Here is a 15,783-nt window from a genome sequence, read left to right as displayed (position 1 = left end):
GGTGGCAAAAACAGAGGTACTGGTCAAAGTTTTTCGGGGATAAGGAAAATGGTGATGAATAGTGTTGGTTTCTAGAATGAATATGAAGTTCTTACGTTGAATAACTGTAACCTGGCGACAACGGAATCATTTATCACGGCAAGTAATTTCATCGACAAATTTTATTACTAGTTTATCATCAATAGCCGTTGATAGCAACGTCCTGAAGTCATGTTGCTCTAAAGGACCAGACGACGTATGTAGTATGGACATGAACTTGATCACATGACAGAATGGCATCAATCACTCCGAAGCACTTCAGCCAAGAGTCGGTAATGAGTTCTTCAGATTATGGGCTGGGCTCCACTGCAGTCTATCAAGATGTCTTAATCCCACGGACCAATCATGCCTCCAGAATTAAGTGTTCATGGAGTGTTCATAAGTGGCGATGCAACTTGAACTCAAGCTTTCCCAGATGAACCGAACAGGCGCATTTTCTCAGCCACAACAGCTTTCATTGCTTCCTTAGCAGATGCCATGACATGAATCAGGTCCTTTTCTGGCCTTTTAAGGGATTCAAGGTAGCTGTTTCGGACCTCCGTGTTCACGTTGAATTTCCTCACCCCCAAAGCTATGCATTCCTGCGCAGACGTAAGCCAAGATTAATAAACACTTGTAGAACAAATTTCAATTATGATAGGTATTGCTGACATAAGCATTTAGATTGACTTGATCATAGGTTAAGGTTTTGTTTTTTGTTTTGCTTTTGCTTTTTTTTTTTACAAAATGTGAACTAGTCGATTCATGAACCTCGACATTGTTTAGAGCACCAAAGTCATAATTCACGGTATTGTTAGGTCGACATCACTGAAGGACTTATTTTTCTCCATCGTTGATGCTCCAAATTAACAAGTCTTCAACAAAGAAAGTCTAGGTTTGAATATGGTACACCATGTTCGATCACATGCACAAACTGATTAAACAAAACATAGAAAACATGGGGAGTGATAGGTGATGGATTTCCCTCTTTCACCCAAAAAAGGTAAAAACAAACTTCTGTAATTGCTGGAAACTCATCGAGTACAGGCTAAAACTTCATTAATCAATCTTATTAAAGACAGAAACAGTATATCGAACCTTTACAAGTTCATGAGGCAGTCCGGATGCTCCATGGAGAACCAAGCTAACACCTTTCTTCATTGTCAATGCACGAAGGTCCTGTCATTATTTCAAGGAAAGATCATAATGCATTTTTCTCAAGAAAATTACTCATCTAAAGTCTGGTCCAACAGTAATATGATATGTCCAATGTTCCTTTACAGAATACTTAGGGTGTGTTCGGCCTCCAACTTTCCCAACCCTCCTTTCTCGTTTTCCGCACGCACGCTTTTCAAACTACTAAATGGTGTGTTTTTTGCAAAAAAGTTTCTATACGAAAGTTGCTTAAAAAAATCAAATTAATCCATTTTTAAAATAAAATTTAGCTAATACTTAATTAATCATGTGCTAATAGATCGTTCCATTTTCCGTGCAGGAGGGATTAGTTCCCATCCCTGAAATCCGAACACAGCCTTAATGACAATGTTATGGCCTTGTGGGAACAATGACAGGACTGTTACTCCATTGTTCCATTTTTCTTCTGAAAAATCTATTTATTTTTTAAGGTTTATAGGTTTTGTCTTGTAAAACATAAGGCTTGGACGTGAATTATCACAGTCAAATTCACACATTCATAAGAAAAAAAAAACATCTTCTAATCATCCCTACTGTTCTACTCCTATTCCTAAGATAATTTTAAGGCTGTTTTCTTCTCTCAACTTTCCCAACCTCTAGTTTCTCGTTTTCCACGTGAGCATCCCAAACTACTAAATGGTGTGTTTTTTGCAAAAAAAAAACTATAGAGAAGTTGTTTTAAAAAATAGTATTACTCCATTTTCCAAAAATAATTAACTAATACTTAACTAATTATGTGCTAATAAGTTGCTCCGTTTGTCGTGCGCAAGAGATTAGTTCTCAACTCATGGATCCGAACACAGCCTTAAGAGGGGTCATGGCCTTTTTGACATCTCTATTCTTGGTTCTATACTCAATCTTAGCATCCACTCAAAAGTAAACCTTATTTTGGGAAATAGAGGGAGTGCTATAAGAATCATATGTTGCATGTTAGTATGCTACAGCAGTATCTTCAGTAGCCCCATATTTTATTTACCAGTTATGTCTCAAACTTTTGGGACTCAAACACACATGCCAGTGAATGCAAAAACAAGGGAATGGGTAAAAAAAAAATTCAGCAACAGGTGATGAATAACTTATACTAAAGTGTTCGACTATACAATAGTTTCTCCATTAAATATTTCCTGTTTCCACAAACCAAAAACAGAAGGAAAGTTTAATCGCATTTGTCTGACCTCTAGCAAGTCAAATCTGAGATTTGGTCCACTGGGGGGATATTTTCCATGAACATTTCCAATACATACTGCTAGAGTATCGATACCAGTTTCATCAATGAATTCCAAGGCCTGAAAAATATGTACCATAAAATAAAATATTACACAAGTATAAAAAAATAATCCAATAGAATGGATATTTGATGGAAAATAGGAAATAACCTGAGCAACATCAGTAAATCTTGCTTCGTATTCTTCGACTGTCAAGCCATCTTCAGTGCCTGAGAGTCTCCCCAGTTCAGCTTCTACAAGCATGCCTTTTGAATGAGCCAAGGAAGATATGCTCCTTGTGTATAAGATGTTCTTCCCTAAAGGTAGATGTGATCCGTCCACCATGATTGAATCAAAACCCTGAAAAAGAATTAAGTGCCAACAGAAAAGGTTAGGAAGAACTTCTTTCAGCACTAAGAAGATCCCAAGATTGAGATAGTCATCAACTGTCATTCAGAGAAAAGATAGCACACAGAAATTTGGTACATGCACACCATCTCAAGAGCTTGAAGCAAATCAGACTTGGAAGTTCCATGGTCATAATGAACGGTGATAGGTACCTGCAATGAGACAATCACAAAATGTCATCCACAGAAGACGTAAAAAAAAAAGATAATGATGTAAACATCTTGCTAGCTGGATAATGTCGAACTTGTTTACTAAGGAAGTAGCATTCGTATGCAGAAAGCAATAGGAGAAGAATTAGAGGATACAATAGGAGTTGGGGTTTATTTCCAAGTTGAAGTCCAAGTCTAATGGATTGAAGTCCAAGATTAATGGATCAACTTAACGTCTCAACCCACCCACCCAACCACAACCATCTAAATTCCCAGGTGTAGCTTACACTAGCGTGTTCTGCAGCAGCAATGCAACATGAGACCAATGGAACTCCACCTTGCTTCAGGGCACTGGGATGAACCTAAATATAACAACCACAATGTCCGTGATCAGAAATCAAGAAAAATACGTACGAATATGTTTCTATATATAAGAGTGCAGTCGTTGTATCATGGGGTACCCACATCCCTGTTGTTGAATTTACCATGTCGCAATGATTCAGATATCATCAAAGGGCGGTCAGTACGATTTATCATGTGATTTGCACCATTCATTTCCATAAAAATCAGCATGCTACATTACAGCATCACTAACCTGCAGAATAGCAGGACTTTTTTCGGCTTCGGCAGCTGAAACGACAGCATCAATTCCCTCAAGGTTATATACATTGAAAGCACCAATGGCATAACCACCATTCTCTGCGTTCTTCATAGCAAGGGAAATGGTTAATGATGATTCAAGGCCAAAACAATGATGTATAGATTAGCCTTGGCAAAAAGTTCAAATGGAAGAGAAAATCTTACAAGGAGAAGTTCTTTTGCAGAACTTCTAGAAGGGCAAGCCCAATTCTGGACCACTTTTGCAAGAGCACTGTTGTCACCAACATTACCTGTTTTTTTTTCAGGGAGTCTCAAGACAGTTACTTTATTATTAAGATTAAATTTTCTATATCAATAGGAACGGAAAATGAATAAAAATATTTATTACCAGGAAAAACAATGTAAGGGACACCAGGATGTCTACTCTCAGGACCAAGCTGCCATAAAGGGACACCAGCTAAAGCTTGTCCCATTACTTTGGCACGCCGAGCTTCCAAAGCCTTCGTAGCAAGATCGGATGAAGTGATTCCTCCCTGTATAAATGACGTTGGAAACAATAGATTTCAGAAATAAATTTCAAGGCCAACTTGTGGGTACAATCATTTTGTTTGCACTACCTAACACAGTAGCACTCACACACATTTTATTTTGTTCTGAAGTATTTAGGTGTAATGACATCCCCGGATTTCATAAAGCTTGTGAAAAACGAAAGCACAAAATTGCAGCATAACTCAATATTCTAAAATGGCAAAAATTTACAGTTTTGTAGTGAGCTATCAATATGCATATCGAAAGCCTGTTGTAATGAAGCAAGGGACAAACTTGACAACTAACAGGTTTATTTTCTAAAATTGTTTTGGCTGTTTAATGGTTACCTTTGCAAGAATATAACGGGGTCGACTGCCAATCCCTCTCACAATCTCCACTAGGGCTGAGCTCACTTTGTAATTAATTTCTAAGCTTTCTTCAGGAGCTGCAAGATAAAAATTACAATCTTGTTAGGAGATCAAACTACTTTAAGAAAAATATATAAAATAACAAAACATATTTTTCCTGGCGTAAAAACAACTGTTGTCAGGTAAGTCAGATAACAGTAACATGTCATGAATTGTCATTGCTTTAAAAGAAGGTAAAATAAGCTGTCCTCATAAGTACTACTCCCTCCGTTTCAGGTTATAAGACTTTCTAGCATTGTCCACATTCATATAGATATTAATGAATCTAGACAACATATATATTTAGATTCATTAACATATATATGAATAAGGGCAATGCTAGAAAGTCTTATAATATGAAACGGATGAAGTATTTTTTAACACTGAGTTAGGTACTTCATTGAGCCTCCAGGGATACCAAAATAAAAATTTAAGTAGTAAACATGTTTTAAAAAACTGAGCTAGACATTTTTACTATAGCACAAAATTTTCAGGAACAAAAAAAAAAAAAACTAATTTGGTTAAGATTTGGTCATTACAAAGGTTGCAAATAATAGGTGTTAGTTCTAAACAATACATCTAGTGCGATAAGCTTATTTCTTGCATTTTTAGATTGTCCATATCCCTAGATTGACAAATTCTGGTCTGTCTTTTGGTACAGTTAATCTTGGTTAATGCCAACAACATAAGAAAAACCGATAGTGAAGTATCTCCAACAGAATGTTGAGAGAACATGATAATATTTCTTGTATCTTACGTGCTTATCTTGATAATCAAACCTCTACACTGCACACCTTGCTCACAAAATTCGCCAAATGGATGTGTCTCAAGGCATTAGCGATAAGTCAAGATTTAACTCAGCATTTCAATCTCGAATAGAACATCTACAACCGGAACTTAAGTTCCCTGTCATTTTATTACTAATTAAAAAAAGGTAACTAGAAATAATATGATAAAAAAGGTGCTAACTTTTTCCTGTGATGAGTTGGCGGCTGGTGACAACTAGAGTGTCTTTCCTGGATTGTATATAAGCATTTCCCAATTCAATAACTCGGCTAATTTCATGGTCTCTATCCTCAGCCGATTTCATTGAAATCATCTCAACAGATACCTACAATGAGTCAGGAAGAGAAAAGGAACTAATTATCTCAAATGAAATGATTCAAACTTTAAATAAATTGTATTTCATCCAAGTATATGCATACAACTTCCATGCTTAGGCCAGATGGAGTCAATTTAAATTTAAATCACCTCTATTATTCGGAGAGATTGCTCACACTGTGACCTAAGTTCATCAACCTGAGAAATGCAAATATATATGAGAATAAGAAAAGTATGGGAGAGAGAAAATAAGGGAAGAACCTTAAAGTATTGACCTGCTTTGTAGTTTTTGGCACATAAGAGCCAACAACAATGAGGCCTCCAGTTAAAGCTCTTTTTAAACCTAGGTCAGTTGGACGAATAGGTGGCTTTGGCTTTATTGCAATTCTAGCACTCACAAAACTTGCAGCTGTGCGGCACAGAAATCTCTTTCCTTTCAATTCAGCCTATCAAATTTACATATAGAGAAGAAAAGAACAAAAACAAATCAAAACATAGTATTCCTGCTTCAGTAAGACATCATATTACTTGATAGAAAATTTTTAATATGAACAAATGATTCCAATTGAAATGTAGCAAGAGCAACATAACATACCTGGATCATTCCAGCAGCAAACACAGACATGTCCCTCTCACTAGCAGCATTGACAATACATGCAGAACCCTGCAAACAAACAAATTGCCTGTTAGAGAACTGAAAAAGAAAAGAAAATGAGAAGACATCAGAATTACAAACTTGGATTTTTTTTAAAAAAATATATATATCTGGTTGAATTTGATGATAAAGCTCAAGAGTTCTTTGAACACCTGTGATATAATAATTGGTAACTCGTTATCATTATTTAGCCTGGAATGAGTGCATCAACAAATGAGGGTACCCAAGGCCCACAAACATAGACAATAATTTTCTGAGAAAAAAAAAGAACTGCAAAGTAACTTTTTGTATGGAATGTTTATATTACTAATATACCTTCTTCAAACTACAGAGATGCTGGCAGACTGCATTCGGTCCCTCTTTACGTAGGAGATTAACAGAAATTGTTGAAACTTGGTTCTCAGAAATCCGTCCTTTTGTCTTCTCTTCAACCCACTGCACAGTCAAGTACAAAGCAAGTTTCTAAGATCCTTGATCCTCTTGATCAAACAAACACTTCCAGAATAATACCTGTCTGAGATTGGAAGATTTATAGCCAAAAGCTGCATCCTTTGCAAACTCAGTTTCACCAGCAGGAATTAATCTGTTAGATTATTGGACTTGTCTGAGATTGGAAGATTTACGTATCAACCTTACGTCATGAAGTACTTTCCTAAAAAAGTTAAATAGATTGCATATAGAATCATGCATAGATTACCTGTCAGAATCTGCAACATAGTGAATGTCATCAATAGTGTAGCGGCCACCTTGAAGGAAAAATGGGCATATTATCCAAGCATCCATCTCACCTAACACTGAAACGACTGCATCGGCTTCCTGGGAAGTAGAAGAGACAAGGTGTGATCAGGGAATGAAATGGAAAAGTAAAAGAAAAATTGCGTTAACTTCAGATATTAACCTCTGGGAAATGGCCACGTAAAGTGGAATCCCCTCTCAATACCACTGTATAGCTAACACCAGGGACAGACTTAGCTGCAGCTTCAAGATTTCTGCAGATATCTTTTACTAATAGTGTAGCCTATTAAAGTGACAAACAGTTAAAAAAGATCTAGAAGGTTACAAATATAACTAACTGTTTAAGACTGCACTTTCCTACCTTTTCCGCAGTCATTGAACGGGAGTTTGTCAAAATAAAAAAGCAAGCTGGTAGCTTTTGAAACTGTTCTGCAAGGGCTTCAACAGGCCTGCAGTTTAATTTCCAAGTGAGGCTTATGGCACTGTTCACAGAACATTTTTACAAAGTAACAAAGTACGTCAATCTATTCAGTCAATACTATGCCACAGGCTCAAAATATACATCTCCCATTATTTATTTTACCATTCAGTTAAAACTTCTATATCATGAACTGTCTGGGTTCCAGTTGGATCATCATCCAAAACCACAAGAATTTTTTTGCTATTATGAGATGCAGATGAAACAAGATCATCCATGGGATCTTCTGGCCATTCAGCAGGAAGAGAACTCAGAACATCTTCTTTGTTAAGCATGGGAGGCCTCCCTTCAACTTTTACTCCAGTTAATGTCTCATAAACCTGAAGGCACAGACAATTAACAGATGATTATGTTTTGGTGATCTAGTCTAATGCACACTGCCTAAACATAGTGCAGGCTCACCTTCACAACAGCAGCATCATCAAATCGACCCCATCCAGAAGCAGAACCTATCGGAAATACATAATGTCAACAAAACAGTCGACATGTTTTAAGGCATGGCCACTATTAGAAGTCAAAAGTGCAGAATTATGCCAGCATCTGACAGTTACCAGTTCTATAAATACATTTTGCAGTGGAGAGTGGGTGTTCCCTTATATATTAACAAATCTATTTCATAAGGGAACTCCCGTACTGTTCTCCGCAAGAAACATAGAATAAAAGAGTTGTTTGTTCTGTTACAGGAAATGACCTGAAAGAAAAAGTTGATGAGCAATACTAGAGACATGCAGTGGGATCCTTGCGTTGGAGCTTTCATGAGATACTATACCCTGGAATAGACAAGATACATGCATTATAATTGTTCCTAATGGTTTATAACATCTAAAAGTTGGTGAATAGTTTGGTTATCTATACAAGATCCTTGACAAATATGTCCACTGCAGAATAAGGAGTATAATCATTATCAAGCATGTGTGGCACACGATTTCCAAACATCCTGCAATATGAAAATTGATTGTGTCAGTTTTCTTATCACCAGCCATCTTAACTAATTGCAAAGCATAGCAGTTAATGAAGGAGTTCCATGAGATACTTGAAATACTGAGTCTAAAGGGAACTGATAATTAGCAGAAGCTATAATTAATTGAGTTTTTTTTCCCAGTCCTTGGGAGGTATATGTATCTCATAGTGCTAACCCTCTTAGTAGAGGCAAATACCTCCCAATTAACACTAAAAATCTACCACCCAAGGACTGGAGAAAAGCTCAGAAAAACTACATTTTCAAGTTTAGTCAGCTTTTAACTCAACAAACATATACATGGTCGTGGCATGTGGGCTTTGGGCAGTTTGATCCCTCTAGTGCTCCAACCTGGTCTCCTTTTTGCTAACTTAGTAAGCTTAATTTTACTCATCTTATCTTCCTCAGTCCTCTTTCTAGATGCCTAATATAACTTTCAACATAAACACCTCTAAACTTGTAATCTTAGGACTCTCCTTGTGCCATCTTCTGTCCACAATAGCACATCTGAAGAATTGAGAAGTGACTGTGGTCAAAGTGAAGGGACATAACTAATGGAATGTACCATGAATAACCTCTTGCATGTTGAATAATTTCAAAAAGTCTCCTTGTCCTCAAATTTAATCGAGCACCAAATGCCATTGCTTCAGCTGCTGAGGCTATATGAACCCCAGCAAGAAGTTGGTTTACCATCTTTACAGAACTGGAAATAAGAACAGAAGAAAGATCCTGATAAGGAAAATAGCTGGAGAGGGAAATTGATCCGTGCACTACCAAGCACTCCATATCATGTAAAAAATAGTCGCGATGGAGAAATAGTGAAAGGCAAAGATTTGCAATAAGCAAAGCACATAGCCATAAAATGTGTGTATCACCTTGCAGCTCCACATCCTCCTTTGATGACATAAAGCTTCTCACTTAGTGCTGTTACATAAAATATACTACAGTCATGGACCAATTTCTGCATGTTTGTCTACAAATATATGAAGTGTTAAGATAATCTACTTTAGAACCTGAGAGAACACTGCCAGTACACTGCAGAGCTTCATCTGTTCCTGAAGCGATTATCTGTTAAAAATGTGCTTCTTATATTATTAAGGATACAACACATCTTTGAACAAAAAAATTTGATGCATCAACATCATACAAAAAATTTACTGGCAATCATACTGTTAATGTCCCCTCTGCTGCCCTTTTGACACCACCAGACACCGGAGCATCAACCAACTTTATGTCTCGGCATTCAGCTGCACCAAAAGTTAATGATGCCAAATTTCTTTTAATCACACAAATCAGTATGCAACATTGCCAGAATATGTGAAAAGTTGACTTCAACTCTATAGCAATGGACATAAGCAGTAAAGAGAAAGATGTGACCGCTTTGCCACCAGTGAGTCACTGCAACTTACAGTTAAAAAGGTTGTAAGGAAGTTTGTTTCTTATATATATAAATGTAAAGCTAAAGGAATCAGCTGCCATCCAAAATTCAAATGGGTTTGAGATTTACATGAGTAAAGCAAGGGAACCGATTGCATTAGAACAAGACCAAACAACTATATTTATAACAATATAGCCATCATTACTGAGTTCATCATTCAAATCTATCAGCAAAAAAGGAAGAAAAAGTCTTCAAACTTATTTTAGGAGAAATGGAAGCAGGTAAGTTCCTACCTTCTAATCTTTCCTTGAGTTTAATCACAAATCCAGGAGAAACTGTTGAAGATAGGATGATGGATGTTCCAGCGGCCATTACTGAAAAGCAAAGGTATTCACAAACATATAACTGGAGTTCACCAAAATAGTAAACCTAACTAAAAGACACATAATTCTATAAAAACAGAACATGGCTTAATTTTCTAGGGATTACCTGATACAGCACCAGCATTTCCATATAGAACATTTTCAGCTTGAACTTCATTTGCAACCATGATAACAAGTATTTCCACATCTGAAATAACCTCGTATTTAATATTTCAGGCAGGGTATCTCCATAAATACTTTCAACATGGTACAGCTTTTAAGTACTAATAACTAGTTAGCTCAACATTCTGTACGTAGTATATCGCCAGCAAGTGATAAGTGACAACTAGTACTACCTCCGTGCCAAAATATAGCAACTTTTGAACGGATGGGACACATCCTAGTACTACGAATCTAGACAAGTAGTGTCTATCCAGATTCGTAGTACTAGGATGTGTCCTATCCGTTCAAGAGTTGCTATATTTTCGGACGGAGGGAGTGTAACTAATGTAGTAACAGTGTTAAGTAATAAATAACTACACATGCACAATAAATTGTGAAAGACTAAAAATTAGTTCTCAATGAGAATTAGTAGTCTAAACTGTTTTCCTGTGGTGAAAAAATCATGAGTATCTATTACTCCCTCCATCCAAAAGTGTAAGACATATTACTTTTGTCACCAAGACCAAGTAGGAATTAACTCATCCCCCAAGTAACAAAACCAAGAAACTACATGCATGCATGCATGCAACCAAATGAGTATTAAAATGGTTGCTTGGGTTCCAGCCAACAATTAATTTAGCACATGGAGACTACAAATATGACCATCTCTTCTGGAAAAACCAAAAAATGAAACATGCTTAACACTTTTGGATGCAGGGAGTATTATATTATTTAAACAGGGCAAAATAATCCACTCCATTCACTCTCAAGGGCTAGAAATCATCATATTAATCAGTGAAAAAGAGAAAAATACACATTGATCACGATGGGTGTAGATTATAATGGTGTAAACTGACCACTAAAACTATATTGAAATACAGTTATATTGCTATGAAAAAGTAAGACTTGTAACATACTACTTTAAAAGGCTCTAGTGATGGTAGCAGTGAATCTGCCATTCGGCCAACTCGAGTACTCGCATGGTAAATTTTGTAGTCACTCCTTTGAGCTTCTTAATATTAAAAAATCAAACCTAAATGGATAGCAACATATAAAATTAAAATAAGGTGAATATTTCCCATATCAAACCATGGGTAGCACACTTCATGAAAAATATATTTTATCCCTAGCAAAGCACAGGCATTCAGCTAGTATATCCATACATATATTTTTTCCATGTGGACTTTGATTGCGCAACACATTTTAGCTGACTATAATTCTATAGTTGATCAAATTTTATCTTATGGTTGTGAGAACTTTACTCTGTAGCAGAAGGTTGCAAGGTACCTTTTGTTACTTCCTCAGGAGAATCTTTAGTCAATCCACCTAAATCAGTAAACCTGGCCAGTGTTGGCTTGTATACCTAAATGGAATACAAAAAATATTATTGTATGTAAAACCAAAAAAAAGAGCAAATTTTATGAAATAAAGTTTGCAACATTATGTCCGTTACTGAATAAATGTATAAAATGGTGAAAATGGCATGTAGGCTGTTCTATTTTCTCATCTCTAGGAATAAAGGCGTTCACAAACTATCTGCCTGTCATTCAGATCACTGGTGTCACGTGCACCATGCACGTGAACTTCAACTGTCTATGTGAGTGAATAGTCCCGTGATAGTGTGGCACATGAGCAACGGAATTTGGAGGCTATCTTTTACCTCATATGGGTGACAATTATTGCATTGGAATCACAAAAATGGAATTCAATTCCAATGATGAGGCTGTTAGGGTAGATTTTTTGTACTGCAATTCGCAGAAAATTGAATGACCAATTATGCAATTAGGAAGAATTCTTACATCATAAGCAATAACGGAGAAACCTGATTTTAGCAAATGAGATGCCATTCCAAAGCCCATAGCTCCAAGACCAATAAAGCCGATAGTTTTTGCTGTTTTACATGCCATAACAAGCTGGTCAGCTAATTTGCTTGCATCGTAGATTTGTTGACTGGCAGCATCTATGATGTTTACTCCAAATGACTGTTCCCAAACCTGCAAATGAAGTTTTATAATATATTTGCGAAACTGAAGCATCTATAATCAGAATTAAAATAACCCGACAGTTCACACCTTCAACGGTGAGACTAATGCATCTCCATTTGCTGATGAACAACCTGAAATTAAGAACAGAGAAATGCATATGAATGAAAAAAACATAAGCAAAGAATGTAGGGATTCAAGTCTTTTTATTAAAAGCGTAAATGACTTTGAACTAGCATTTTGCCATCAAATGGCTGATGCAAAGGAGTTTAACAGCATACCATGTATTAATTGTTGATAAGAAACAGCTACAAGTGGCAAAGGGAATATTACTGCTTTAGCCATATCCATCACATAGCCCTACAATGTTTAAGAGTGAAAAAAATAATAATTCAGAAGCAGAAGCGTTCAGCCTTGCAGTAGCCATAGTCCTTTTACATTTCACAACATCAGAGCAACACTTAAGTAATTAATAATATCTGAAAGAGAGTATCCTGGCAACATATACAAAAATATAAATACCTAAAAATTAAATCCACAAGAGTAAAAGACTAGAGTAAACTGTTTGCCATGGGGAAGGCAACAATTATAGTTAGAACATTACAACTTCTCAAGCTATTTTAAGGACCAGTCAGATGGAATTCATCCCTTGCCCCCATACCCCCCTCCCTTGTTCTTTATCACATTTATATATTTGCCCCTGGCACCATCTCATATATCTAATCTCCTCTCCAGTACCTCTCCTCCCATTGGTTGTAGAAAAAGAAAGAAGGGTTGTAGTGAAATTATGAGAGAATGAACATGTGTATGTTGAATGAAAAATATTTCACCAAGGTGAATTGATTGTCTGACAGGGAAAAAAAGTCTCAGGAGCTGTTTCAGTGTGAGTATTTAAGGAATGAAGGATACTATATTTTATGATGATGCAAGTAGTCCTGACATAAAGGAGCTTACTGCGTTTGTCTTGGATGACTCTAGATAATCAATAAGCAAAGAATCCTCTCTCAAAAGCTTTGGTACGATCTCCACGAATATTCTGTAGCATAATAAGTTAAGATCTTGATTTAAATAAATGCATAAAAGTATGGAAGATTTAGATAGAATAAAAAAGAACTGAATTACTCTTATAACCTTGAGCTTCCGGCAGCATTCGATATTATGTCATAGATAATTGATGGATGAATCCCAGCCCGAACACCAAGAAACATTGCTTCAATAGATGCTATAAAATGAATGCTCTCCAGCAAATCATTAACCAGCTTAATTTTGCTGTAAAAATAAGTGGGTTGCAGTTAAAACTGCGATCAGTAACATTTCAGTTAATGGGCTATGGTACATAAATTGGAAAAGGAGAATAATGCTCAATATTCTATAATGTAAGATAATCTTTACTATGAGAGAAGACAGCAACCTGCTACTGCCAAATTCACCTTCAACAAAGTAAACTGCTGTATCAAGACCTAAAATATCACCATGTAGCCTAGAATCAGCATCATTGCACCATCACAACATCAAAAGACATAGGCCAAGATGAAAATGTTGGCAAAATGGTAACACATATTTGGAATTACCAGAGAAGAATTGCCCGGTTCTTTCTGTAACATCATGTCTCCCAGATGCAACAACCTGGTATTTAAAAGGAAATGGGTGACAACAGAATAAAGGACACGAGCACGCGCAATTCATATTCTCATCTTGTCCCATCACTTACAACAATCTTTTGCTTTAATTCATCAGATAAACCACTAAAAATGTATCCATCAAGAAGGGCATTCTTCTTCTCATCTGCAGGATAAGTTAGGCTATAGATTAACTAGTATTGTGGCTATTGTCGTAATTGTCCATCACAAAGATCAGTATTCCCTTTGCTGGAACAGAATAAAGTAACCATTACCCAGTATACATCATACAAGTTTTTTTCCAAGAAAACTCTTCTATTAATTTATCCTAAAATCAACAATGCCTACCTGCAAGCTTCTGATTCAACTTCTCCAGATGACTAGGCAGCATTGTTGATCGAATCAATACAACAGCACCCGAGCACAGTCCTGCACAAATGCTCAATGAGACGTTGTATGAAGCATCAAATTTAGTAACTGGGAAAATTGAGTACGTGCACATGGCATACCTTTCACTATCCCCTCAGGTCCGAAGAACAGCTCATCAACCCCATCCGTGTCACTGAGCACAATGACTAGCTCAGCGTCTGCAGGTATCAAGATATAGCAATCGATCAGATAGAGGCTGCAGACATGTGGGGGCGTGCTTGCTCCACGGGAGCACGGCATTCCAACAAACGCCTCGTGAGCAAGCACGAGGCAATCCAACAAACACCACGAACACCAACTGGCACGCAAACAACTGCTACAAATCACGAGGAGGCCATCTGTCTACTCGCATCGGGACCGGTCCAGCAGTCCAGTACAGGAGCTCCAGTCGAGACGCTCACCTCGCGCGGCTTCCGCGGGGCTCGCGCACCGGACGCCGCCCAGCTCCGCGAGCGCCGTCGCCGATCCATCACCCTGCAAACGCACGCACGCACGCACGCGCGCACACGTTCCCTCACGTGAGCCCGTCTCTCGTCAACCTCCTGCGAAGAAAAAAAAAAAACAAGGAAGAGAAATCGAACCCCGGGAGCGACGAAGAAGCGGACGATGGCCCCGGACCGGACGAAGGAGGCGGCGAGGGACACGCCCAGCTCGTCGGCGCCGACGAAGGACACGACCTTCCCGGACGCCATCGCTCCCAGTATCCGCACCCGGTGCTCGCCGGCGGCGGCTGCTGCGGCGGCGACGGCGACACGAAGCAGAGGCGGAGGAAGCAGAGCAGAAGGGAAGGAAGCGAGAGGGGGGGAAGAGTGAGCGAGGAAGAGAAGTGGCGCACGGCCGTGGCCCCGCGTGTGGATGCGACTGTGTTGGACTTTTATGCATCTACCTCGTGTCACTGGCAATGCGGGCCCGAGGCGGTGACCCCACGTGGCAGTTGAAGCTGCGGCAAGATCGGAAAGCTTTAGCGCGATAAGCGGAAAGCTGACGTGGCGATCCGGAGAAGAAGACAAGCTCGATGCGGTGCTCACGTGATGCAAAGTCAATAACAAAAATTACTAGTATGTCTTTTTTTAAGAAAAAATAACCAAAACTTCTACTGGCATTTTTATGTCGTACTATCGTTTGCCTTACGCCTGGAAAAGTAAACGAAGTGAAAAAAACTAATTTGTGTGTAACATTTTTATATGTTTTTTATTGTTTATTGTTTATAAAGTAAATGTAAAAAATAAGCTACAATAAATAAATCTTAAAATTAATTCTAAAATTAAGTTTTTTAATGGCTGATAAACCATTGAGCAAACTATGACACTATGAGGTGTAAAGATGGCCATATGGCCCGCCCGGCACGGCCCGGCCCAGGCCCGGCCTAGGCACGGCCCGAGGCGATCGGGCCGACACGGCACGCCTGGCACTTC

General features: G+C 38.0%; 1 protein-coding gene across 2 annotated transcripts; it reads right to left on the bottom strand.

The window, feature by feature from the left end:
- Positions 1-96: 96 nt before the first annotated feature.
- LOC127776494 (uncharacterized) lies at positions 97-15,204 on the bottom strand. 2 transcript variants are annotated; one of them, XM_052302883.1, is made up of 42 exons: positions 14,950-15,204; positions 14,770-14,842; positions 14,449-14,526; positions 14,288-14,368; positions 14,032-14,105; positions 13,892-13,946; positions 13,732-13,780; positions 13,452-13,589; positions 13,275-13,356; positions 12,602-12,680; positions 12,411-12,454; positions 12,138-12,332; positions 11,626-11,701; positions 10,304-10,384; positions 10,108-10,188; positions 9,607-9,683; positions 9,450-9,504; positions 9,312-9,360; positions 9,002-9,139; positions 8,334-8,415; positions 8,170-8,248; positions 7,881-7,927; positions 7,584-7,798; positions 7,362-7,449; positions 7,164-7,283; positions 6,963-7,081; positions 6,776-6,848; positions 6,581-6,700; positions 6,206-6,274; positions 5,886-6,056; positions 5,761-5,808; positions 5,479-5,620; positions 4,450-4,547; positions 3,963-4,107; positions 3,779-3,864; positions 3,570-3,680; positions 3,262-3,336; positions 2,912-2,977; positions 2,589-2,777; positions 2,388-2,498; positions 1,117-1,197; positions 97-620 (listed from the first exon to the last, which is right to left on the bottom strand). In XM_052302883.1, the coding sequence occupies exons 1-42, from the start codon at positions 15,058-15,060 to the stop codon at positions 441-443; spliced, it is 4,131 nt and encodes a 1,376-aa protein (XP_052158843.1). In that variant the 5' UTR covers positions 15,061-15,204; the 3' UTR covers positions 97-440. The 2 variants fall into 2 exon arrangements, with proteins under 2 accessions (XP_052158843.1, XP_052158844.1); XM_052302884.1 differs by lacking the exons at positions 97-620; positions 1,117-1,197; positions 2,388-2,498 and having other exon boundaries at positions 2,595-2,777; positions 2,904-2,977.
- Between the last annotated feature and the right edge of the window lie 579 nt (positions 15,205-15,783).

Source organism: Oryza glaberrima, chromosome 6 (assembly GCF_000147395.1).
Source record: "Oryza glaberrima chromosome 6, OglaRS2, whole genome shotgun sequence".
Taxonomy (NCBI): domain Eukaryota; kingdom Viridiplantae; phylum Streptophyta; class Magnoliopsida; order Poales; family Poaceae; genus Oryza; species Oryza glaberrima.
Note: the sequence above shows the minus strand (reverse complement) of the source record. Positions and strands in the feature narration are given on the sequence as shown.

Bases quoted from the DNA above. Each gene is read 5' to 3' on its own strand.
- LOC127776494 (XM_052302883.1), bottom strand. From the start codon at position 15,060: ATGGCGTCCGGGAAGGTCGTGTCCTTCGTCGGCGCCGACGAGCTGGGC. The intron at 9,684-10,107 runs GTAGGAACTTAC...CTTTTGGTGCAG, and splicing joins ACTCAAGGAAAGATTAGAAG to CTGAATGCCGAGACATAAAG. The intron at 6,849-6,962 runs GTAATCTATGCA...ATAATCTAACAG, and splicing joins TATGTTGCAGATTCTGACAG to ATTAATTCCTGCTGGTGAAA.